Source organism: Haliaeetus leucocephalus, unplaced genomic scaffold (genome assembly GCF_000737465.1).
Source record: "Haliaeetus leucocephalus isolate CR32 unplaced genomic scaffold, Haliaeetus_leucocephalus-4.0 Scaffold351, whole genome shotgun sequence".
Lineage (NCBI taxonomy): Eukaryota > Metazoa > Chordata > Aves > Accipitriformes > Accipitridae > Haliaeetus > Haliaeetus leucocephalus.
In genome coordinates, this window is record NW_010972787.1 from 5,784,528 (window position 1) to 5,812,175 (window position 27,648).

Consider the following 27,648-nt stretch of genomic DNA (forward strand, 5'->3'; position numbering starts at 1 on the left):
TCATTTCTTGAAATAACACTGATTGCTTTCCTTTCCATAAAAGCAAGCATTCAGTGTTCATTAACTATAAAAAAATAGTATCTTTTAATAGATTAGATCTTTTTATGTACAATAAAGGTTAGTAGAGTTGCTTTGGTTTTTAAACAGTTACAATTATTTTAATTGCTCTTGAAACAATAAGATTACATTTTTGATATATAAAACTGCAGGTTGTATATCCACCTCAATCTTGTCCAGAAAAACATTTTAAGAGAAAAACAGGCCCACATTCACTGCGTTAGTAATACATACAGTGTTAGAAGGAAAGAGACGGTTAACACTGACCAAGGTTTTCTATTGAAGCCTTCTGCCACTGATCACATTTAATATTCTGAGACTTCTACCTGTGAGGCTGAGATTTTCTACACTGGTTCTCACTTAAGATAGGGCTTGCTCTGTTTGTCCAAAAGGAGGACCAGAATGAAGTGACCACTTCTGAGAGACATGAAGGGACAAGGAAAAAGGAGAAGCATTTCCACATATTTTTTAAAAAGCAACTTTTTAAATTAAAAATTCGAAACAATTGTATCAAGACAAATGGAAATAAATGTAAAGGTCTGGTGCTAAGGCTTGAGTGATGTACTATATGTTCAACATTAACTGATGATCAATACATAGCCACCTTCTAAGTCAATATAAGAAAATTCATCTATTTACAGTTATCTTGGAAGGCATATCAGAACACACTATTTACTCCTTCCTGAAACAGTTACATCTTAAAGGGAAGCTTCGCAACAAGTCATCCTTTGCGGATGTCATTTTAGTTGATAGCTTTCTGGTAATTAATTCATTGGCCAACATTACTGTCTGTAGGTAAGGTTTATTTCCTACTTCAATTCACAACGAATTAGACGCAACTACATAAAGAAGTAAATACAACCGAAGAAACCAACCATTCACAGCAATACAGGTAAGTATACAACACTGAGGAAATCTTTATATGAGCATTACGTATCATATTCAGCGTCTCTCATGAATCATCCTATACAATTAACTTTACTTTTTCTAGGTGGGTAAGTTCTTGCTCCTTGGGGAAAAAAAAGCACAAATCACTAGAAAACACATATTACATCACCCTTCCTGTTTGACTGCGACTTGTCAGGAAGCCAAAAACCAATTTATTTCTAGAAGGTGAACAAGAACTGCAATAAAACACTCTGATGACTCTGTTTAATCCCTAGTCTCCCCTGAACTGCTGTGATCGCATGTGGTCTTTGCCCTCCCTGCCTCTTACAACACTTCAGCTTCCTATCAATTTTCTTATCTATTTTCCTAACTTCTCCTCCTTTCAGCAGTGTTTTCTATGTACCAGCACCCAGTCCAAGGTGACTCATTTGTGTTCACACATTTATCTGATACTATACATCGAACCACTTTTCCTTAATTTAGTCTCCTACTTATCTGCCAATTCATTTCATCTGCAGGTAGCTCAGTCTCAGCACAATCCAAAGTATGCTTACCTTTTACCTTCAAACTCTTGTCCTACTTGCACCTACTCCTATTATCCCATTTTTCTGACTGCTGTGAGTAGCTGCTGACCAGGACTTTCATCATTCAGGTGCACCTTACAATTTTCAGATTGCCTTGAGTATTACTCCCCCCCCTTATAAACATAGACAGACACTGTCCACCTTTTTCTTACTTATCTGTATCACAGTATTGCCTAGGAATCAAAGTCTAACACATTTAACTGTGACCAGAATAAAGAAACTGTCCCTTATAACTCAAGGTTGGCAAGGAAATACAAAAGCCCTACAGACAAACCACGAAGACAGCACTGCTGACTATTACGGTCAATGATCTTAGAACATCACCTACGCATTGTCAAAATTCTTGCAGAAATTCACATGAGAAATTCAGGAGGAAAAAAAATGGAAAATGTTAACTTTGCAGTAGACATATACAACAGTCTTGCTGAGCAGAATGGGCAGCATGGGATTAAAGGTCAAGATGTACTCACTGGATCATTAAGTGCATGTGCAGAAGCAGTTGCCATTGAGAGCCAAACAAGCCAGCACAAAACTGAAGGGTATGATACAAAGATAGGTAACCTATTTTTCATGAACTAGGGAAGAAAGAGATAGTGAATGAATATATTAAAAATGCAAATGTTATATTTATACCTTTGCAGATTATTCTGGAAGCATATAAAAGGGGTCATAGAAAAGACTGTTGAAGTAACTGAAAAAAAGATGAGATGAGGAGAACCTGGAGAGTTCTAGCTGTAGGGACCAGTGAAGAGAACATAAGTTACTTAGAGTTGCTATGAAACAAGAATCTGGAAGATTTAGATAAAGATCTCATTAAGGCCTTTCAATCACACCCATTCAAAAATGGCAGCCAGATTATAGGCCCAAGTGATGATCAGAAAGCTGATACTGCCCACATAACCAGAAGAGAGGTGAAGCGGATGGCTTTAGGCTCAGTTGTGCTTGAGCTAATCAAAGATGTGTCAGAGGGACAAACAGATTTTAGATGGGCCAGGAGACAAGCCTGGACTAGAGTTTTTCATACACACCTGACAGCAGACGGTTCTGTCTGCAAACAAGGAAGCATTTGGTAAAGTCATAGCAGGGAGAGACAGATGCACAAATGCAACTGAGCAAAGTACCAAAGAACAGAGTGTTGTGAAATCTCTACAGAAATCTTGGAGTATGAGAGTGAAGAGTTGTCTACAGAGGTTGCAACAAAAACACTGCAGAAAAAAAACCAAGAGAAAATAATGTTATAGCATCCCTGAAGGACAGAATACCTCAAATCCAGTATCACCCCAAAGCTGTAACTTACTGCCATGCCTGGTCCCAAATCTACAACCAATAGTGAGATAAATACATTTATCTTATTTAGATGTTAGCAACAAGTGTGTTATTTAATGAATGTTGGACACAGATAGATGATGTAGTTGAAGATGACATTTCTCTCAAAGACTTATAGGCATTAGAGCGGGCACAGAAGGAAGAACAAGAAGTTTTAAGTCTTCTTTAGTTGTTATTAGTAGGAAAAAAACAATTGAAAACAATACCTGATAAAACAAAACTGCAATTCCATCTTCTAGAAAGCAAGACAGTACTTGTGTTAACACAGTGGAAGACATTCTCTGATGTATAAATTAAGATGTTTCAAGGGAGAGATTAAATATGTTCACAGCCTTTCAGGATTTTTAAAAGTCAGGGATTTAAAAAAAAAAAATAAACAATTTAAAGAGTTTCCAGGAGAAGCAACTACATATGGAACACAACGCAAAAAGACAGTATCCCTGTCAAGGTGGGTTTCCAGAAATAAAATATGGCAAACCATCTGGATACAAGAGGGAGGTCTTCCAGATTAAATGTTAATGTAAATCAATTAGCTATAACACTTTCTTCCATTTCTGTGTTTGTGTTCTGTATATCATTTATGTTTTCTACTTGAAATATTATAAGTAGAGCGTGTTTTTTAATTTTACCTTAACCTAGATTTCATTTAAAATTATTTCAAGGTAATTTATTAACAACAAAGCAGCCATACAACCTAAGGATTTGGCCAATTTACGAAGCATCTTTACTTCCCAGCATGCTCTACTGGATATCCAATAAAGATAAAATATATACCCTCAGAAGTTGCACAGGGTGGGGTTTGGTTCACTGTGGATCAGGAAAAGAAGGACGCTCTTTTACTAACTGTTATGACCAGAAGACTTCTCTACCAAGCAACAAGATAGAGGAAAATAAACCTGAACACTAAAGATGTGCAGCAAGTTTATGAATGAGTCAAAAAAGTTTCATATAGATGAAAGCAAAAGCAAAAAAAACCCATAATGCCATCAGTCATTCTTACCCTATTCCCCCCCCCCCGCCCCTTTAAATCAAAACCTCTCCTGTTCCTATTTATGACCACTGTCCTACATTCTCCTACCTTTTTACTTCAGTAAAGAGCCTGGCTCCATCTTTTAGATAACTTCCTTGTAAGTACAAGGAGGCTGCTGTTAGGTCTCCCCAAAGCCATCTCTTCTCCAGGCTGAAGAAGTCCCGTTCCCTCAGCCTGTCCTCACAGGAGAAGCACTCCAGCCTAGACGACCTCAGTGCCCTCTGCTGAACACACTGCAGCTGATCAATACAATTCCTCTTCCAGTGTGGTACAGGAAAAACCATCCAAAGTTGGACACTGTATTCCTGATGCAGTCTACTGCGTGCCAAGTAAAGAGGAATGAATGCTTCCCTTAATTCCCTGGTTTACACTCCTCCTGGTATCACCCGGGATGCTGTTAGCCTTCACTCCTGCCAAGACACACTGGCAGCTCACATCTGGCCGACTGCGCTCCCCAGCCAGTCAGTACCCAGCACCCACCACTTCTGGAGGTTAGGCCACCCCAGGTGCAAGATATTTGTTCTTGCTGAATTTTATGAAGTTCCTGCTGGTCCATTCCCTAGCCTGCCTAGGTCCCTCTGAACGGCAGCCCTGCCCTCGAGCGGGTCAACTGCACCTGCAGTTTGGTATTCACAAACTTAATGAGTCTGTGTCCTCTTCCAGGTCACTGATAAAGATATTAAACAATCTAGGTCCTACAACAGACCCCTGCGGGTCTGCTTATAACCAACCTACAGGTAGGAAACCAACCATTAAGCATGACCTCTTAAGCTTAATGATCCAACCATGAGTTCCCTGTTTAACCAAGCCAGTCTACTGGCTCATCTATTCATTTTCCCCAATTATTAGGACTGATTATCCCTGCACTTAGAAGAACTGGAACTTGCAAAAAGCCCTGATGAAGAAAGCTCAGGAAAGTGAAGCTTCAGCAGTTTGGCAAGGGGCACAGCACAGTTTCCAGCTGGCACTGTAGGATGCTGTAGTCTACAGTATCTCCACCATTATCTAATTAAAAAAAAAAAAATATCCCTCTGTTTCTTCTCTTACCATATGGCTGTCTACATAATACCTGAATTAACATAGCTTTTCCCATAACCAGACCAGTGATTTTAGGACTTTTAGGCCAGGCAAAAGTCCAGGGAAGAAAGGCAGGTCTTATCAGAATGTTTTCAATTGTTGGTATACCAACCTACTTAAAAATTATTCTCATTTTACTCATAATCCTCTCTTGGCACTTAGAATTAAATGTAAATTTAATAAGCCAACCCTTGGATCTGTTTAGAAAGGGAAACATATTGCAGGAAATAAATAACTGTTGAGAAAGTAATTTGGGATTTGAAGGTATTTTTTGTGTTTTTTTATTATTTCTTCCTGTAACTACTAAGATTACAAAAAGGTCATTTTTAAAATTCATTAAAACAGCATGAACTTTTCTCTTCATGGCATATATTTGAAGGGAGAAAAAAAAAGTATAGTGTCATTTTCATTAAAATTAAGATCTTCTGAAGCTTCATTTCCCTAGAATATTACCCAAACCTTTTACTGAGTCTACAAAGCTTTATAGGTGGTTTGGGTGTTATATCATAATTTTATTTCCAGTATGAAAATTCTTTCTTTGAGCAACAGGCATGGATATTTTTTTCCTGTAAATCAGAAAGGATCAAAAAAGTCACCAGGTATAAGCACTCATTCACATTCCTTAGATATGTAAATACTATAAACATGCTTTTCTTCATTGACTCACTGCCTGTTTACACTTGGTAATAGAATGAGATAGCAAAATGGACAGGCACAAGCAGTCATAAAGTGAAGAACATTATCTAAAATACTGTCACATCATCTAAAATAGTACCTGGCAATTTCACAAACTGCTGTGAGGATGACACTGCTTGATAATATGCAGATGGAGGTATTGTACATTTGATGTGACATTATCTGTATGGGAGGAGCACAGGTCCCAATGGCCTCGCAGCATTTAACTAAGAACATTAGCTGTGTTTTATCACACTTCAGAAGACTGAAGGGGTTTTCATAAATAAAGCCAGGGGAACAGATATTCAAGTAAACGAGTCCTTGTTACATACAAATAGCAAGGTATGGCAACAGCATGGACATCCAAGTGGAGCATCCAGAGTTAAGCACAGGACAGGGAAGCACACATCAAGTGTTTGCCCAGCCAGGGACAAGATCACTACTAATTGATGCCCCTTTCCTCTTCGTAACAAAAGCAAAGAGCAATATTCTGTTCCAGAAGATCTTCCTCCTTCCCAGCAATTAGTACTAAATTCCACCAGGATGCATATTTCGGAGATAAGAACCTCTCTTGCAATATCTGTTTCAAAAATTTATGAAACACATGCAATGTAGCGTTTTAGAGAACAACTTAAACACAATTTGCACTTTTTCCACCTCTTTCAGTTATCACTGACACCATTCAGATTAAATAAGACATTTTGATGGTGTCTTTTTCCCCTTTTTCTGTTTCTTTCAATAACTTGAATGCTTAAAATAAAGTTAAAAATTAAAAAAACCCAATACATTAAACAGAGTTTATAAGTGAACAAAACACAGGTTATATATATACATGCAAGGAACAAAATGTTAATTCTGACCCCAGAAGATGAGAACATAACATTGTGCATACATTTTTAAAGTACTTTTTCCTGTTACAAACAACAACAGAAAGAGAATAAACTTTTCCTTGTTTATTGTTTTTGCCTTACAAAAATCTTATCAACTGCTCCTCTCCAAAGCTTTACACATACAAGAGCCTCTATTGCATTTGGGGAGAATTCTTTCCTTTGTTCCTATTTAGCTATTCATTTTTAATTGAAGTGTCTTGCTATTTTTAAGTCCCTCTTAACCCCCAAAATAAACTTACCTTCTCTTCCCTACTCTCACCTAAATAACCGAGATGGACAACTTTATTTTGGTTTTTCATCTAAGCCCATTTTTCAATAAAAATCTATACAATCACAACTATTCCATCTATGGATGAGGGTAAACACCCTAATGAAGAGAAATCATGAATGCAGAATGACAGATTATTTTGAAAAAAAACTCACAGGTATCTCTTCAAACTCCTGCGCACAGGCAAACTCCCCATCTGCTACAAATTTCAAATCAATCACTTACAGACTTTAAAATACAAGGAATTCTGATGTACTTTGGTTGCGAGTTCTTATTCAGAGCGCTAAAGTATCTAACAGCATTTTGTACCAACTTGATGGTCACAAGCTGCAGCAAGGGAAATTCCCACTGCACGTGCAGATAAACCTACCAGTGAAGGTAGTTAAGCTCTGGCCCCGAGAGGCGGCAGAATCAGCATCTTGGGACACAGTCAGAACTCAAGTGGACAAGGCTTCAACAACATGATCTAAGTTTGATGTTAGCCCTGCTTTGAGCCACCATCGCAGCTAGACCTGCTTTAGGCTACACAACCTTCAGAGGTCTCTTCTAACCTTAAGACTCCGTGATCTATAAATGTGGATTTTCTTACTTTTGAATGTCATTTGTATTAAACACGTTCCATTATCAAGGCCCTGCTAAACTGAGAGGAGCTTCAAAGACCATGTTTGGCAGCCCCACTGACAGGTTTAAGCCCAACTACTAAGTTCTGGAAAAAATACTTTATTACAGGTATAGAACTGTACCTCTGTGTAACAACCTCCAACTCAAATTTTCTATGAGACTCCAAGAGTTAAAAAGGAAAAAAATCTTTTACTCTACCTTAACAATTTATACTATTATCTTATTACTACAACTGATAGCTGAAGTGCTAAACAAAACAAAACAAAAAAACATTCTACAGGAATAGGTGAACTCCTCCAATGCCTCCCACACACATGCATGTTATACCTTTATTAAAACTCATGTCCTCTGTCAGGCCAAAGGATTTTTATTGCTACAGATTTCTCACTGTTCCTCTGATTTATTTCCATATACACACAAAGCAGCACCAGCCAGGAGATTAATGTCTGACAAATATGGCAACAGGAATGTGAGAAAGGAGTGAGTAAATATTGGATCAAAAAGGTATTAAAACAAAAGAAATTTATTTCCTTAAGTCTCTTCTTGATTATTCAATTCCATCTGAAGTTTAAAACAGCAATAACTATTTAAAATGAAGACTATTTAGGTATCCATGTGCCTTTTACTATTATTCAGTTCACAAAAAAATTAAAAAATTAAGAGTGCTGCTTTTGCCTGACATGCAACTAATCCTTTAAACTATGTTCACTGTTATGATCCTACTTGACGACTGGTATCATCTCAGTACATTGATGGATACATAAACGTAAGCACGCTTGGATCTCTAACCTTCAGCTAGCTTGCCTTTTCATAAACACAGTGCATTTTCTGTTACATCTGAACTTGTGTGAATGCAGGCTATGAATTAAAGGTATGGTCCCACTTTCTCCCCTTTGCTGGGGTCAGATCTAACGAAACTAGTATCATCATACAAGTGGTTTTAAGCTGGACATATGGAAATGCTTTGGGGGAATTTCTGGTAGATTACTCCTCCATCAAATCACTCAGTGGCCAATGTCTCTTTTGGCTGCATGACCACTAACTAAATCCTACTATAAGGACACGGTGGAAACACAGCCAGGGGAAGGCAAGCATTACATGGCTAGTCATGTATAGACATAATGACTAGATGATAAAGTAGAGGGAGAAACTGAATTGCCAAAACAGAGCTTACAGCACAATTTTGTCCACTGGTTCATCAAAACATTTGAATGAAGGCATTAAGTGCTTGGTTTGGCTGTCCACTTGCCAGGAACACAGATAAATGGCCTGTCTTGCAATCACCTTATATATCCTGGGTTTAGCTACAAAGCTTCCAGTGAGACTTTGAAGACAAGGGCTGGGGCAAAGGAGATTTTAAAAGCATAGATTTGAGGTCCTTGATCTTCCTAGAATAAATCTCTGATGAGCTGGGCCAATAAAGTTAAACCAAAGCAAACAATGTACAAACAGCAGAGACTGCATGCAGTTAATTCTCAAGTTCAGTTTATCCAACTGACACATGCCTGTAAGAAAAGCAAACATTTCAAGTATTTTGATACCATAGCTTGATTAGTAGCACAGGTGTCTCCATACAATAGCGACAAATTCTTGTTCCCATTTCATATGCTTATCTACACTCCAGAGACATAGCAAAATGCTACTCCATCAAGCTGCACCAAAACAGAGTCCTGCTGTTCTGAGAAGATCAGAAAACGAAGCTGGACAGGATGAGAATATACTGGGATATCCATACACAACACTGAATTCAGAGGTTTCATGCTTTTAAGTGGTGCAGACACCTCTGGCTAACTCTGTGACGAAGAATAAACAAACAAAGATTTCCACATGAAGTGAAGCCAAATCCTTTCCCAACCCAACAGTCTCAACCTGACAGAACAGAGTGAGCCAAAGAAAGGAGCTTTGCCATTCTAAGTGTGAGTGATCAGATGCAGCACACAACGGATTTCATGAAAATCCAAATCAGAAAATACAGTGCATTGCCTCAGGTAGCTTCTTCAGCTGACTTCTGTTAGATTTTACTTGGGCATTATTTTACAATTCTAAAAAACCAAAACTCTTGTGGAAGTCAGAAAATGAATTTCTACATTTTAGAGTTAAAGCCAGCTCTAAATTGCAGTCAGCAAAGAGCTGGTTTCTAATTCTAAACCATTTTCTGCAACTTGTTATTTTTTTTCTGAATACAGGTTGTTTTGCTGCAAACTGAACAGCAGAATAGGAATGATCAACTGACCTGCAACAACTTTCTGTCCAGACTTTTGTAAATACCAAATTTTTTCCTTGTCTTATCAGCCCTTATATAAATTATAATTAAGCATAATAACAACATAACACTAAAATCTGCCAGGTCACCCTGACACCATTACTGAATAGATCTTATTTATCATGAAGACAACATTTTGAAAGGGAAAATTATTTCAGTAAACTCTACTGGTCTGTATTACCATCCCAAAACACTCATGTAAAAGCAAATAAAGTCACAAAAAGCTGCATCATCTCACAGGGTCAGATAAAGAAAGGAGAGTTCCAGACAGATTAACTAAATGCCACTTGGGTTAGATGTCAATAGGATTAGAATGGACTTTGGGTTGCAGCTAGCAAATACATCCACATGCCTCACAGAGGGTTCGCTGAGAAGGCACATGTCTTGTCCTGTGGAGCAGCTCCAGACCTGAGTGGGAGAAGATGAAAGCACAGACTAGAGGAGTGCAACAGGGGAAAGGTTTCAAATACATTCCTGAGCCAGAGACTAAATATAAGGAAGTGTCAGACAAGCTAAAGGAGTCTCAGATCAAAATAAAAAAGCTTTTTTGTCAACTCACAGAAAGCCTACTGTGTTATTCTTAAATGCACGCCTCCATCCAGGCAACAGTGCAAAATGGACAGCTGGCTAAACCCATCCAGAAAAAAAATAAGCTTCTGGTGTATTTAACAGATGGTGGCACAGGTTATGAAATTGGTCTTTGCTTCAGTCTCTGAATATTATTTTTTAATGCAACCAAGATACAATATTTAAATAGCCTTAGAATATTTCTCAAATGAAACAAAACTAAGCATTTATTGTAGTACATACACTTATATTCAAAGCAAAAAACATGTTTCTATTATATCCTATTCCACATTTCTGCTGTCTAAGAAAAAAAATTCCATGCTCAGGAAAATGAGTTTTAGGGTTACTTTCTTGTACCTCAAAGAAAAAACTTAGAGGCATGCCAAGCAAAAAAGTTAGGGGTGTACCTGAATATTATATTGCTTCATAGTAAAAAAAAACCCCAAACAATAAAAGATTTCCCCTTGTTCATATATCCACCAAGCTGCCTTCTACACGTACTCCTTTGGCACGTAATGCCATGCCACCACGCCCAATTTTCACAGAGAAAAACAATAATCCCATCATCTTTATCACAAGGTTTGGGAGGAAATGATATTTGTTTTAAATAACAAGTATAATTCCCTTCTATTACTTTATAAATCAAAGTATTAACCTCTTCACATGGTATAGGGAAAAGTGAAGATATCTTCTCAGAAAACATTGTTTTATATTATGAATTTTTCTTAAACTTGCAAATAAACATCTGTCAGTCCTGTGAACTCTTAACCAGGAAGTTCAATACCACAAAAATCAAGCTCAATGTGGGGTCAAGCTACTATTAAAAGTAGCACAGCCCCATATTTCACCAATTTAAAAGCAAAGCAAAACACAGAACATAACTGCTTAACTGCAATTCTTCATTCTAATGTTTAAAGTCTATAATATTTGTACATGTCTTAATAATAAATTTGCTCATTTACAGAGACTTGACCATTCCTGAAAAAGAAATCCAAACATTATTAAACTCACAGAATTCAAATACCTATCATTGCAGATTAAGCAGTCAATTCTCCCTACATACATAGCATGCTGATGCCACAAACGTGCATGATACTTACTTCAGAGCCAGCTGGAGTTAGGTAGGCTGACCTTCTCTCTAATACATTAGATTGGGTGAAAAATTCACTTCCCATAAAACCCCTAAAATTTAACATTGAATAGAATATTTTGCACATTCTATTCATAGATAAGTAACTACTAACCTAAAAATAATTTATTAATCATCAATCTTCAAAGAGAAGGAAAAGGAATTAAAGACATACACGTGCACAGATTTGGCAATATAATGCTTTCCAAAGCATGGAAATCCAGAACTAGGTCACAGCTTTATCCTACAGATCATTTTCAGCTTAGTTTGAACAATAAAAGTCTTTTGAATAGACTGCCTGCATTCAACAATCATGATACACTTTATAATACAGCTTCTATTTGTGGATGAGTGTAACAGCTCATGTATCCATAACAGAAAATGGATGGAGTTGAACAAGTATACTTGTGGGCTGCTAGTTCTTTGCTTCTTTATACTTAAAAATTATTAAAAAAAAAATCTGACTCTTCAGGTCAAGTGTTATTTCCAGGGTTCCTGATTTATCAATTCTACTTTGTAAATTCTTGATTGATCCCTCAGTAATGAAATCTAGCCATCCAAAAGAGGACTACTAGAAGCACAAATGCAAAGATTAGTCTTGTCAAAGGAATGAAGACTATATTGATATATATATTTACACAGTTACCATATAAAGATTCCTCTACATGAAATTCTTCAAAACATGTAGTGTTTAAGCAAAATAAGATCTAGCCTTTAAGTATGCAGACACAAAATATGTTTAGTTTCAAGATAATCATGAAGTAGCTTGTTTTCTCTTTTACAAATGCTTATAACAATTTATGCTGGAAAGGTGTCATTTATGATCATTAGATTTCTACCTTAACTTTAAAAAAAAAAAAAACAAACCACTAAAAAAACCCCAAAAACAACCAAACAAAAACCCACCACACCACAAAAACCTAATGTTTCAAAACTTAAATTGAGCCAAAAGTGCTAATATGAAACACAGCCTAAAGGCTTCATTCAATCCGTAACTCAACCTTTGCAATACACAAGTATCAAAAGCTGCGCTCCAAAATATAAACATAAAATGTATTTATCAAATTACAGATATGAAATTTACTCCAGTATACAAGAGAAACCTTGCTAGGGCAATGATAACAAGCTTCCCTGCATTCATATCTTATATAATGCCAAAGAATCTTCATTATTTAATTACGTAAGCATAAATTTTCAACCCACTCATATTCATTTCTGCTCTGAGGATATGAAATATCTTGCAAACGTTTCAGGCCAAATATAAAGAGAGACCTATCAAGCTTCAAGTAATAAGCCTCTTTCTTTTAATCTAATATATAAAACCCCCTACATATCTGACTTTCTTTGCAAGACTCCATTATAAAAAATTCAGTATCGTTAAAACAACATAGTGTTTGTATAGACAGTATTCTTTCTCTCCTGCTCCACTTAGGCAAAAACACACCACATTTCTGCTGTGATGTTCAGAATAGACCATTCAAGTCCAGTTTTATACAACAAATTACAAAGAGGATGGATAATGCACTTTCAAAGACTTCAGACAATTTTCAAAATTAGCCCAGTTGTGTAGAAATTTCCATTTGTTTGGCAACTTAAATTACTTTTAAATTTACTGTGATAACGTGTATAAACTTCCATTTTCTTCTTTTGAACAGGTTGTGTGCAACAGCTTAGACCGGATCACATTTGGCAAAGATCTGCAATCACACTGTACCTATTTCACCACAACAAGCAGTAGTACACCTACAACAACTCAAAGTTCCATATAGCTGTAATTAGGGGAAGATCTGCTACGCTAAAAGGAAAGAAATGTATTTTGAATGATGGAAAATTTTCTTTCTACTGCAGTGTTCACAACTGTAGACGTGAAAGTTTTCTGTAGGAAATCACAAAGCTAGTAGAACTGTAAATCAAAACATTTAATCATTTTGAAGCACTACTTAATGAATTTAAGCTAGGAAAAGACAACCTACTAAAAACCAATATAAAAGTGTTGCAAATGAGGTTTTACAAAGCCCCAACAGCTCAAAATAATTCCCTAAACATATACATCTAGTGCTATTTTTAGGCATTGTGAAGTACTCCCCCCCCATCCAGTGCAGCTGCTCCTCCCGAAGGGCATGGGCCTCCCATAACTCATGTGTCACAGCCGTCTGCTCTCTCTGGCCATCCTGGACACATTGGCATGTGTGACTGGGCACTGAATGCCACATTTAGGCAACTGAATCAAGTCTTTGAAGCCTTGCTGCGTTAGAGCCTATATCTGGTAATGTAAGACTTACTTTTGCTAGGTGAGATAATGTTTACATGGACACATCTCCATAATTTTTCCACCTGGCGAAGTAACATACACTGCTTTTCTATCTCCATTCAGCACCAATACTGAAAATACAAATATTAAGGGATGGATTTGGATGTTTGTGTCTGACAGGCAGAGGAAGCGTGAGGATGTCCTTCATCAGAAACCTGTTTTCATCTGCTGCATTAAAAACTTCATTGAATGGAATTTAATCACTAAGAGTATAAAACCTATGCATGGTAAGAGAAAATTATGATGACTCCTTGACTGTTTCTCGCTGCCCGTCATGCTTGTATGGCAAATTACTGTCCATAAATAAGCCTGCAGGCTTTGACACTGCTATGTTCAGTGCCTGTACCTTTGTCACTAGATGGTTGTGTAATCATGATTTGGCTTCTCCCTGCATTCCTTTCAGCTGCTACCACCACCCATCCTACAAACTGCTAAAGCAGTCCAAAATGCCTACAACAGAAAGTGAATGCCATCTTTTCCAGCAAACCAGCAAGAACTATTTTGAAGCAATTAGAAAGATTTCTCTTCCCTATCCCAACAGCTCCACAGACACTCTAGGGTTAGCCAATACAGCTTCCAATAATGCACCACAAAACAACTGTTGGCTTTACCCCAAAGTTAAAAGACAGAACAAAAATACAAGACTACTATATTTTAAGATTCTGAATAAGTGATTTTTGTCTAGGAAATTTCAAACTCCCACAACAAAGAGCTATGGTTCTTCCTAAAAACTGTATCACATTTTTTTTTGGAACATGTTGCAAGCTGATTTTACAAGAAAAACTACTATGGGATATAAAAGACTGCAGAAAATGCTGTGTTTATTCAAGTATAATTATCTACCTTCCACCTCCTGCAAAAAAAATTTTAGTAAAAGAAAAAAAAAACTTCAAAACTGTACTAATAGAGGCACTAACTACACCAATTTTCTTTCCCTCTGGTCTTCCTTTCTATATGCTAAGAACTACAAGATACAACAAAAGGTTGTTTGGGGTTTTTTTGCAGAACAGAACAACAAAGGGGAACAAAATCACCTCCTAACCACATGTTCATTATAAATAAAATTCATAACCTAGGACACTTATTTAAGCATCAAAGTCAGGACTGATACACAGCAGCAGAATCGACTATAAAAGGCAGGAAACTATTTACCTTCACTCCACCTTATCTGGCATTAGTCAGCACTGAATTATTCACTTTGCTGCTTGCATTTTTATTTTTTTTTAACCTGAGTTTGAAATTTACCAAGCAGCACATTTGCAGATAAAGGTACTGACTGACTACGATTCTGTGCTCTATGGATAAGGCAAGCTTTCGTACATTTCATTTCCTAAAAAAAATAAATACAGAATCTGAGGGAGATAATTCAAGAATAAAACTAAATCCCCAAGTCCTTGAACATCAGAAACTGTTGTGGATTTGTTTTCTTCTCCTCAGATTGCTTCAGATTTAAACTGATACTATGCTATTTGAAAAGTAGGAACATGAAAATTGACAGTTCTGTTAAGGCAATATTTGATAATAAAGCTCTCGGAATTTCAGTTTCTTTCGAAGATCAGCAAAAACACTTCAGCAAAATCACATGATTCTCAGAGTTGAAAGAAATACTAACATAGCCCTACAACAAAGCTGGTATGAAAACGAGCTTCCTCTAAAGCATTAGCCTCAAGACTTGCTTTTTACAGCTCATTAACAAATATGGTTACAACCTTTCTCCAAATGTTCTTGGGAGCATCTATCAATGTATAAATACTTTATTGACTTTTGCATTTTAATTAACTCAGTGTCCACAACAAGACTTCTGGAATAAAACTTCCACATCAGCAAAGAGCACGCACACTAGCTTAACTGAAATGTTGGGACAGTCATGCAATACAACTGCTCTGAACAACCAAGACTGACAGGCACTGAAGATGCACCAGACCAGAGCTGGCCAGAGAAATTTCAACAAAATTTGACTAAAATATACAACGTCATTTAAAAAAAAAAAAAAAAAAGAAAATCTTTATCTTGTTTGAATTTTGTTTCTGATGGCAGTTCAAACTGTAAGATTTCACTCCCTGCAACTCTGCTGCAGAGTTATCTAGTATAAGAGTATATTTAAGTGAAATTACATTCCACAATATCCACAATTTTTTATAAATAATAAACTCTTCTCTCACAGATCTTCCAAAAGTAAATGGATTTTTATTAAGTACTTGTTAAGGAGACTAGTATCACAGGAAGCCCCAAGATTAATTAAGACTTATTTTTCCAAGAAAATTTGAGCAGTACAGGAAGGTAAGGCACCAATCCAGTTTCTGAACAATGAGGAGGTGCTGAATAAGGAGAGGGGGAAAAGCACATGATTCTGGAAGAAGAGACAATTATGCATGTATACCATAGGATTGATAAATATTGTTGAACAGTCAGGTATTTATGACTGGTTTTGTACTTCATTTTACAAGTGGAAAAGTTCCCTCAATATGAGTTTTCCATGTATTATATAAATAGTGCTATGGTACATACACCATACCCACAGTGGCAATGAATACAAGATAAACTCTATCTGCTTAAAAGCCACAAACTTGTATTGGAAAAGACAACCTCACCTTAGAAGTGCCAGGATCTTTATACAGAGATTTTACACTCTTCATAGTCAATTCAGGGAAAGAGATAGCTGAGGCTCTGGAGTCCATCCCCACCAAAACTTTATAGATTCCCCATTAAAATCTTTCAAAGTCCTACTTACCATCTGCAGTAAGCACAAGGAGCACGTACGCTTGCATCATCAAGTGCCAGCATCAGAGTGCTGGAACAAGAAGTATTCTGCAGCTGCACTGTAGCCCACCATAGGGATTTCCCTGGCTATCCCCAAAGCCAAAGAAATGGGTGCACAGAGCCCATTTTCATTCCCATAAAAAGTGTCATGTAGGAGAAAGTTAAGCAGTCCCATCACCCCGGCTGAGGTAGGTGATGACCGTTCAGTGCAAGACCATGTGCTTCAACCCTCCTTTTTACAATGAATTTGAAAAACTAGAATTTTTGAGATCCTTGCTAGTGAAGAAGCACTACAGCCCATCACCAGACTCCTCTGCTACCCTATTCCGAGCACCTCCACTCTTCCCCTGAATCCCCTTCTACAGGACTCCCTTCTTAACAAGAAGAAACACAGTTCAAAGGCAGCCCTCTCTTAGCTAAAACAATTTTGCAAATACCCATTGCCTCCTTCACTGGAACCCTCATCACAACCCCGCTTACAGTTTACCTAGCATTCCACCCACTACAGTGGATATTTTAAATCTCCAAATAATTTTAAACATATGTAATTTGGAAAAAACAATTTACCCATTTCCAGATTTACAGGAAATCCTGATTTGTATTAAACTATACTGGCCAGAGGCAATAACTAGACAGAAATCAAACACAGTTGCAGTTTATCTTTAATAAGAGCTCCTAGTCATCTTGCCATTAGTTATAAAAATGAGATCCTCAAGACAAAGTCAAACTTCTCAGTAACAAGCTGTTCTCTTGGTGCCAGATCTGACATACTGTACCTTAAAACCCTGGCCTTGTGTCTAGACAACTAGAAATACTCACTAGCATCCTTTTAATTTTTTTTTTTTTTTTTTTGAGATAAAAGCTTCCCTTCCTTTGCACTTGAGCTTGAAGTGAACCAGCATAGAGCTGACCTTACATAAAATAATTACCACATCTTTAAATTATAAAGGTGGTCTTTCAAATAGCTTTTCTTGGAAATCCATAGCATGAAGAATACATGTTACAGCACATTCTGATACAAAATCTTTGAATATTCAAGTCAAACAATCCCTATACATTTTTATGTCTGAATGTTTTATCACCTGCCAGACAAACCCCACCTTACAAACATGGAGTTCCTGATCACGTCAGGACCATGTCACCATACAGTCAAACTAGAATGACTCCAGGAAATATTACCACAACCTTTGTGTAAGGGGAAAGCAACACATCTGCTTAGGTGTTCACAAGAACAGCTAAACCACTGATTCCAGTGTCCCAACCACACTAACCAGTGCAAGGCCGACCTCAGGCAGGGATTCACCTGCAGCACTGCCCGCACTGAGCAACTATTGGGGGGCACCCACAGCATGCGCATGATGCCGTATGACAATTAGTCCTGCTTAATATAGGACACCACAGTCCAACAGTTAAAATCCAGAAAATCAACACAAGTAAAAACTTCAGAAGTCCTCATAAGAGAGAGCACACAACTCTATTGAGAGAGCAGCTTTTTAATTCTTCTTATAAACATATAGTAATACATCCTCATCACCACATATGTGCTGTAATATAGGTAGTGGAAGTTATTAATTTTGTGTGTGATTTCATGTTAATTTAATTATTACTGAATCATATGGAGTTAGCAAACAGGGATTTATTCCCCTCACTTAAAATCTTTTAATAAAGCTTTCTGAAAGTTTGGGGTTTATTGCCAAAAATAGCTACACAATTATACAAAGTATAAATCACTAAAACATGCAAGTCCAATAAAGTTTGTTTCCATCACAGATCAATAACCTGGATTCAGAAGTGAGAGCTAAATCTCACTATCACACTGCACAGCTGTTATGATGTGTAACTTGTTTGCAGAGATGAAAAGTATATTCTTTCACAAAATGACATAAATATTCAGATTTAATATGCCCTAAGTAACATGTTGTGCATCAAATACAACCACAGAACACTATTCCAAGAATTAAGTTTATTTTGATGTTCATGTTACTGCCCATACAAATATGAATTTTATCATTTAAAAAAAATAAATACAGAACACTGCAACTAGGTATTTCAGGCTTTAAAAGCACACAAAGGCTTCTAGTTAATCCCTTATACAAAAGATAAGCATGTCTGTAGAAAAGGACTACTATTTGAGAAGAATTATTTTATAGTAATATGACTTATAATAACTTTCCTGAAGTTTACCAGCATATGCCACATATATTCACATGTAGACTGGCACTAATCTACCTTTAAGAAGAGAATCCTAAATTTACACCCCCAGCTACGGAAGACTTGATTAACACTGCACTTGACTATGTTATCACTGTTCCATTATTTCTCTATATTAAAAACATACGTCAGATTCCGGAGACAGATTAAGTAGTACCATCTCGAATATATGTTAAGTATCAGAAACAGATTACAGTGATGTGGATCTCTGCCAGACCACAAAGCATTACCATGTAACTCCACTGAGGAGATACCAACCAATGCTACAGCATATGACTTTGAAGTACTATTCTTTTTGAGATGAAACACATTATTCTTTTCAATCTCTGAAAGAAAAACACATTTAGTTTCCTTGTGTTTATTTTGACATTGGTACTAGACTTTTATCAAGTGCTTGAGATAATTTCTTATGAAACATGAAACAGGGAATATTGCATAATGAAGATCACAGAAAAGCAAAGCTTCCAGAAGAGCTCAGGACCACCCCCTAAAAAAAAAAAAAAAAAAAAAAAAAAAAAGGCAGCTAAACCCCTGCCATTATTCACAGATTAAAATCCAGATCCTCAGATGCAGCTAAAGAGCACTCCAGGATAAGACCATCTTTGCTCCGCAGCAGTGGTCCAAGCCATTGACACAAATTAGAGTAGCCCGAATAGTAACCTGTGCCAGCTCTCAAGAGAAACCGAAACCATCACAGTATGTAGACATGAACACAAACATTTCCAGATTGCACTCCTGTGCCATTGAACACGAAGTACCATTTTGTTACCTATGTCCCACTAAGGCACAAACTAATTTTTTTTGGTAGTAGAACAAACCTACCAAACTCCAGGCAGAATCTCTGTTTTCACTTAATTCATATGGGATACATAAAACTCAAGGAGTTTCTTGCTTGCCTCTGTCTCCATAATGACAGTATCATGGAATAAAGTCTCAGCTAAACTCTGCCACAAACTTTCCATTTAACTCTAAACTGAATCTCCCAAATAATTTTAAGTAAAAAAACAAACCAAAAAACCCCCACAAATGTAAGCCTATCACTGGCAAGCTATTTTCAAATTCCTTTACAGAAAGTAGAAAAAAACTACAAAATGCTGACAACAGTATCATAATTGTGTAATCTGCCAAATCTTCATTTTACATAGTTTGTATTTGTGGAAAATATACACTACATTTTTTTTTTTAATCAGATTTCAACATACTTTCAGAGTCTTAACACAAATCGAGAGATTGCCTTCACTGTGGATGGTTTACAAGCAGCAACAAATTTATCCTCTGTCAAGGAGCTAAACACAATCCCAGTTAGTGACTGCAAAATACACCAGATTTCCAGAAATATGTAAAAGTACTCAGCTGCAACAAAATTTAAGTATTTCTGTAGAACTATACTTTTGAAGGCCAGAAGACCTACAAGTAAGAAGGTCTTAACTTTAAGTGTTACTCTCAAAAATAAACAGACCTCCTAAATAATTTTCTCTACGTTTTTAGAAAGCCTGTTAGCAACTTTTCTCCCTCCTCAAATTTATTTTCAGATACAAACCCCCATAGTATTAATAATGCAAATAATGCTATTTGCAGAACCTCAATTGATGTCTCAGCAACCTTTTTTAAAAAATAAAATAAAAATTCTTGTGGGGTGTTGATTCTTCAGTCTTTTCTTCCCTCAGTATTTCTTCACTGCCATTGCTTGCAACACTTAGTGCACTTAGTGGTACATCTGTGAATTTAAATTTGTCTGGAGGTATACCAAGTGAAAAATGTTCCAGTCAGTGCTTTAACATGTTCTGCAACATATGTATAACAGAACCTGTCAAAAATTAAAGGCTGTCCTTCTAGCAGAATGTACAAGGTAATTTTTAACAACAGCTGAATTTCAAAATACAGACCTCTAAATTATGTTAAAACTGATGAAGAGCTGGGGTCTCGGAGTTTAGATTTGATGTGAGAACAATTACATTAAAATTTCTCATTGACATTCTCCTAATTTTCAATAGCTTCTAAAACGAGAGCAGTGCACTCAGTCACATCCCTTTAATAATTATGGTGAGCTAAAGTTTACACGTGCAAAATTGTGGCAGGGAAGGCTTGCTACTTCAATAGGCTCAATTAATTGCTGCAAAAACAGACTTAACGTGGAAGAGTATTGATCAGCAGCTCTGCCTTTCACCATAGTTAGAATGAGGAATAACCAAGTTAGTGGAACCAATACTGAACAAAGAAAAGATTGAAAATAAGCTGTACTATCTCTTTTAAATAAAACCACAAGAATGATTAGTCACATTCCAGATATTTCTGGATTCCTGCAAGCTAGAGTAGCACTCAGAGGCTGAGTCAGAACTGAGCTCTCCATTCTGCTCAGTACTGCACAAGTGTATATAGGGACATCATCAAAAGTTTACATTCTGACTTTTACTGAGACACAAAGCTGACTGACCAGAAATATAAAACAAGTAAATCCCACTTACTGTATATACCATGACGATGGCTTTTAATATTCACAAAACTTGTACTCAGGCAGAACTCTCAGTTAAAAAAAAAACAGAAAAGCATGCCCTTAGTCATTTTGTTTACAGTATCATAAAAGTACTGCTTACCAAGTCTGCTGTGAGGACCACATTCAGACAAGCTAATCTCCTACTACAGCCTTAAGCCAAGCCAAGGAAGAGAGCTATGGGCCTGAATGATCTAAAATTCAAGTTCAGATATGCACAAACAGCAGTCACAAGCTCCAAGGTGAAATACAGATTACCGGTACCTGAAGTTGTCCCTAATCCCACAGCTGAGAGCTGCAACTTGTTCCCATTCGGGTCTTGACTGAGCTGTCCAGTTCCCACATAGGATGTCTGGCAATTTTTTAACATGCAGAATTCAATGTTCCTGCTGCAAAGGTGATCATTTTACTATACTCAGATACTAAGCATTTGTTTTCTCTCTCTCAGCCCTGCTGGAACCTGCTACTGGCTTCCCAGCATTCCCAACAAGGGAGGAGTTAAATGTCCTTCAGTACACATCACCTCCAGTATTCCATGGAATTAGACAATAAAAGTAGAGAGAAACCAATTCAGGTAACAACAACAACAAGGGTGAGTGGCAGGAAGGAAGAAACAGTTTACGCTGCCAGCCTACACTTCCATCTGAAGTACAGTGCTGCACCAAGGCCCAGCATAAATATCAATCATTATCTCACCCACAGGTTACAGCTGTTCATCCCCAAAGAAAATGAGATGAAGGACATGCAAACGTTGTTTCAGAGTATGTTTAATGTGTTAGGATGCTGTGGAATTTCCACTACAGTGTCATACATAAAAATGCCAGTCATTATCTATTTATCTAACGACCAAAAAGAAATATCTTAGTAAGACATTTTTTTAATCTGTGGAAGAAAAAAGGTGGGTGGGTGGGGGAAATGGTAAATACAAATGATTTTGAAGTATACCCAAATATATACATACAACATCAGCTTTAACAAGTTTATCCCTGGCCACAGCTGCAGATAACAGAGAAGGAGATTCTTCACCTCATTACAAGAAACACTGCAATATACTACAAAGGCTGGCTTAATATATAAGGAGTCAGGAAGGAGCTGCTTCAATCTCTTTCTAACACAGATCCCATCAATTCCTTCTCCAAAAGGAGGCAAAAAACCCAAAACAAAACACTAAGAATGACAAAGGATAGGATACTCCTATCTGTTACAATCAGCAAACAATAGTGAAAAATCAAAAGGGAAGGAAAAAATATCTGCACAGAGAAACCTGATAAGCTATTTTTATCTTAGAATGTAATGAATTAGAACTTTCAACATGAGTGTGTACAAAAATAAAGAGAAATAATTAGACCTTTATTATAAAAAAACTTAAGGGACTAACTTATGACTGTACGCACAAAGGCTACTAGGAATACAATCATTTTCAAAACCAGGAAAAAGGATCTACTGAAGGCAAAAGGAAAAGCAGTTAAAATGGAAGAACAGAGATGCATGGCTTCCTACATTTTTTTCCAATACGTTAAAAAGCTATGAGCGAACAAAGTATTTTCTATGTTCCAAGCATATTATAATGATACTGCACTTATTCTTAAATGAAAGAAGTGTTTAGACTGAATGATGGACAACAAAACTCAACTGCCATACAACCAGCTACTCCTTTGAGTCCTTCCTGTCTGAATCTTATTCCTGGATGCCAAGCTTCCCCTACTGATGTAGCATCAGTTACACGTCCATCCTTTTCCCTTGTTAGCCTCCATTAATATGCATTAAAAAGGAAGTCCTTACCTACATTAAGCTACTCATCACCATTCTATACTGAATTTCTTAAAGAAAGAATACACACATACACGTTTCCACTAAAGATGCTGACACTGACAAGGCATGAACTGAGCAGGGTTTCTATTTGTTATTCTTCTTCCACATATTGCCCCCTTCAAACATTGTCCATGTATCTAAGTGTTTTAGACCATAGACTCTACCCTCTTGCATGTCTGCAAATGCCTCACAACAAACATTCAGTTTCATTAAAAATAATCTCCCCCATACTGCCTACATCTCTTAAGTATATAGCGTGTGGATTCAATAGCTGTACATAATAATGCTGAAAACCTTTAACTGTATGATAAATTTCAGCGTTCTGCTGTTCATCAAATGCCAGAAAACCCCACTGAAACAAAACAAACACACACGTAAAAACCCACCATGGGCCAAAAGCATCACTCTCGATTACTACTCAGACAGAAAAAGAATTTGATATCCTTGAGGGCACACAAAGAACCGCCCAGGAAGAAAGCACTGGCAGTCTTTTTGTACCTACATAAAAATGCACCAATACAGGAAACGGCAGACACCATAATAGTTTTCAGTCATACAAGCCCCTTACTGTGAACTTCTAAGATCCCTGAAGAACTTTATCTGTAAGGTGAAGTATCATAGGCACACAGAATACCGACACACACAGCTTCCCAGATCCTTGTGATAACCCAGCTGAATAATCCCCTTTATTTCAGTGGAGTAATAACTTCTGGACTGAGCGTAGGTTTTGATATAATTTTAAAATAATCAGCTACAGTGTTTAAACAAATACCAAACCATTTTCATTTGGTCCACTCCAAAATCCAGTGTGATTAACTTCAAAAGTCCATAAACCACCTCATGTCTCTTCATTATTATGAAAGAAATACAACTTGCAAATAGCCCTGCTGTTATTCAAACTCTAGCTGCTACCAAATGATAAAACTGATAAATTACCTGATTAAATTATTGAACATATTCAGAGATGCCCTGTTGCCACTACAATCGCCAGTCCTTATGTGAAAAATTAAGCAAAATTAGGCTCTAGATATGCAGTATAGTCTTCAAGCACTGCCCCATAGATGTCTAGTCCTAATTAAGTTAATGAAACTACTCAAGTAGAGAGGTCAATAATACAGGTTTCATTCCAGAAGTGGAGTTTTAACCTGTAAGTAGTGTACATCGCTAAGGAATAATGCACCACAAACTTACAATACCTGGAATGTGGTGTGTCACTATCCAATTTATTAGTGGAATGCAGATGATAAAGTACTGTGTTAATTATTTAAGAAGTGAGGTTGAAATAGTTAGCTGGTAAAATCAGCTGTAGTTCTGGAAAGAAGTCTACTAAATGTCAGGGAAAAGGACACTGGATCAAATTATGCCTACATACAAGTACAAAGCTTACTGAAGATTTGATAATTTACTATGAATTTATGTATAGCAGATCCTTCTCAAAGATGGAACAGGAAGACAAATTAACACATTTTTAAGAAGAAGCAATTATAATAGTTTTTATTACTATTATTATTATGAGAGGGTTAGTTCATGAATCTGACATAAACAGTTTGAAACATAATTATTATAATACTTAAGTAATTCATAGCAGATTTACTAAGTATGATGGCGTCTTCGTAACATGACACTCCATCACACTGATGCCAACTCCTACAGAAATGGGAAATCATTTTTTTGTAAATGCAAATTACACAGTGGGTGGATAAGAGAAATGCAAACTGCAAAATCCTATACTAAATAAAAACATAGATAAACAAGGTGACAGCCTGGTAAGTGCTCCTCTTTAAAGAGCAATCAAATACCAATCCCATTTTCTTTCCTGAACAAGATCCTTTGAAAAAAGGAGGATGGTGACAAAAGGAGACCCAAAATGAGTTTTCAAGTGCTTTTTTTTACAAAGCAGTATTTATTAGCTGTATTTAATAACTTGAATTTCTACAACACACTTCAAACTTTCAGAGAGAAACTGCAGCTACTAATGCAGAAATTCAACAAAACGATCCTAATACAGACCAGAATACATCTATTTATTCAGTTAAATTCTACCGACATTGGTAACATCTTCATTCCAATGTTTTTGTAATGACTCAGTATTTAAACATCACTATGTATAACAAGCTTCTTCCTGATTTGAAGAAACAGAGCATCGCTAGGCCTACCTATCCCTGTCAGTGGTATTCTCATTACATCATAACAATAGAAGGAAATAGTTTTCATACAAACAAAATAGTATTTTACCTATCTTAAAATTCCTGTGTTTTGTATAAAATATCAAACATTCGTATATTTTGTATAAAATGTCAAACGCCAAACACGACAAGTCTAGAGGCAACACCATGATTCCGAGGCAGGCAGGACCTAGAAGTAGTGTCGAGGTGGCAGTGCGCTCAGCCCAGGGTGAGAAGGAAGAGGAGTGCTTCATGTCACCGTCAAGGGACTCCTCCAGGCAATTTAAAAAGCAGCACTAAGAGATTTGCATCTAACTCTCCACAGCTAAGGAGAGGATTTCTGTAATGCTAGACAGAAACGTGCAAGTGAGAAGGGGGTTCAGAGTAAACGTTAGACAGAGACACCCTAAAAAGAAATATATGAAAGTTGATAGTTGAAAGGATTTAAAGTCAGAGGCAATAGTCTCCTCATCACCCTTTCTGTCCAGAGGTCAAAATTTATTTATAGTATTTGAGATAGGCGGGGGGGAGAGGGGCGGGAGAAGATTAAAAAAAAAAGTGAGTTTAAAACCGTGTTTGATCATCCTCTATATCTTATGGTTCTTGCTTTTTTGGCAGAATTCATTCATTTTGACTGCAGCACAAGAGCTGTGAAGGAAACACTGAAAGTAAGCAGCTAAAGGATACCATTATTTCAATAGCCCATTTGTCATACATACGCACTATTAATTGTATATCGATGGCTGAAACAAGGGCTACTCGCTTTTATTGTTATCACTACCGGGGCAGGTTTTACTCGCAAAACAGAACTTCACCCAGAAAGGGAAAAAAAAAAAAGCACGGACAAGTCTGCTGCTTTTAGGAAAAAAAGTGCCTTTAAATGTGAACAGCCACAGAAAGATAGGTGAAAATATTCTGCCGTAAGAATAAAGAACTAACATAGCAAACTGCAGCCATAACTTTTTTTTCCCCAGCTAAGTGATTTATGGAAATATATACCAATGAGGAAAGTCGTGCTGAACGAAGGATTACCTAGCAGACCTTATTCACCCTCCCTCCTCATGCTCTGCTATACCTTCCTATTTTAAATGTACCGAGCCGAGTATCCAATACAGGCTGAAGTACAGTCCGCCATAAGAAGTACTAGGAGTGCCCTTGAAAAATGTCCAGATTGCAGCTAGTGCACAAAGGAACTCGCTATGTAAATAAATTCATGAGAATTTCGCTCTTGACCTGGCAGCAAGTGAAGAGATTAACTTCCCATCAGCACAGAAGACAAAGCGTCGGTAAGAAACAAGCGAAGTTTCAGAGAATAAAAGGAAGAAGGCTGAGACTAAATTTCAGCTGGTTTAGGGAAAAAAAAAAAAAAAGAGAGAGAAACGGCTCGTTTAAATCATTCTGAATGTTCTAATTCGTATTTCTCTCCTCCCCAAAAAACGCTCGCCAGAGCTGAACGGGAGTGCCACACGAAATAAGCAAGAGCAGTCAGATATTAACTGCCATAGGTAAGAGAAAGCAGACATCCCCCCCTTGCCTTGCTACACAGAAGGCGACGCTGCAGATTTCCCCACTCCGCTACCAAACAGCAAAGCAGAACCAGCATTCTGGTTCTGGGCGGGAGGGGGATTTATTAACCGGGAACTTTTTGTTCCTTAAATATGTAACCGAGACTTTTTTTTTTTTTTTACTTCTTCCCACGCCCCTCTTCTTTCCATCTTCTCTGCCAAAACAGGCCGAAATAAACGTTATTCCACAATAATACTATTAAATAAGGACTGTAAGACTTACCATATCAGCTGGAACGCTGCTGGACATCTTGATGTTACCCTAATGGCTTAAAATCAAGTTTAAAAAAAAAAAAAAAGCACCAAGCACAGCCCGCCGGAGATCTTCAAGAAGCAAAACCGGTGTCAACGTTGGAGGCAGCAACTTCCACGTCCCCTCTACGAAACGGAGGTGCCCGATATTGCAGCGGGGAAGGCGGCCGGCTGAGGAGGAGGAGGAATATCCAGGGGCAAGCGGTGCCGGGGCTGCACCGGAGGAGCCGGCGGGAGACCAGAGATGGCAGCAGATCCCTGTCAGCAGCGGCAGCAGCACCAGCGGTGCCAGGTAGACCAGGCAGGACTACACCGCCACATGAGCTGCGTGCGGGATTTTCCTTTTTTTTTTTTTTTTCCCCCCCCCTCCCTCCCTCTTCCTTCTCTCCCAGCCTTGACAAATGACGACGGGATGATTCACGGGATAATGGTGCGTCCAAGTCACCTCCTCAGTCAGCGCGGGCAGCACCTCGCTCCTGCCCTCGGCGGCGGGGCAAGGGAGGCGGGAGGGCCGGGGTGGGCCCGGGGAGGACGCCGGGCTTCGGCCCCCCCCCTAGGCGGTGTGCGACATTCAACAGGGTCTGCCGGCGAGAAGGGGCCGGGGAGGGCTGCCTGAGGGGCGGCCGGAGGGGAAAGCCCTCCCCCGCGGCGCTCCGGCGGCGACGGCCCTCGGCTGGGGGGCCGGGGGAGCGTTCGACGACGACGA

General features: G+C 37.8%; 1 protein-coding gene across 1 annotated transcript in view; it reads right to left on the minus strand.

Annotated features, from left to right (window-relative positions):
• Positions 1–27,474, minus strand: part of UBL3 (ubiquitin-like 3) — a 57,864-nt gene extending 30,390 nt beyond the window's left edge. Inside the window, exon 1 of the mRNA XM_010572705.1 lies at positions 26,914–27,474. Coding sequence (XP_010571007.1) covers positions 26,914–26,940 — 27 coding nt within the window. The 5' untranslated portion in view covers positions 26,941–27,474. The remainder of the gene's footprint in view (positions 1–26,913) is intronic.
• Positions 27,475–27,648: the final 174 nt, after the last annotated feature.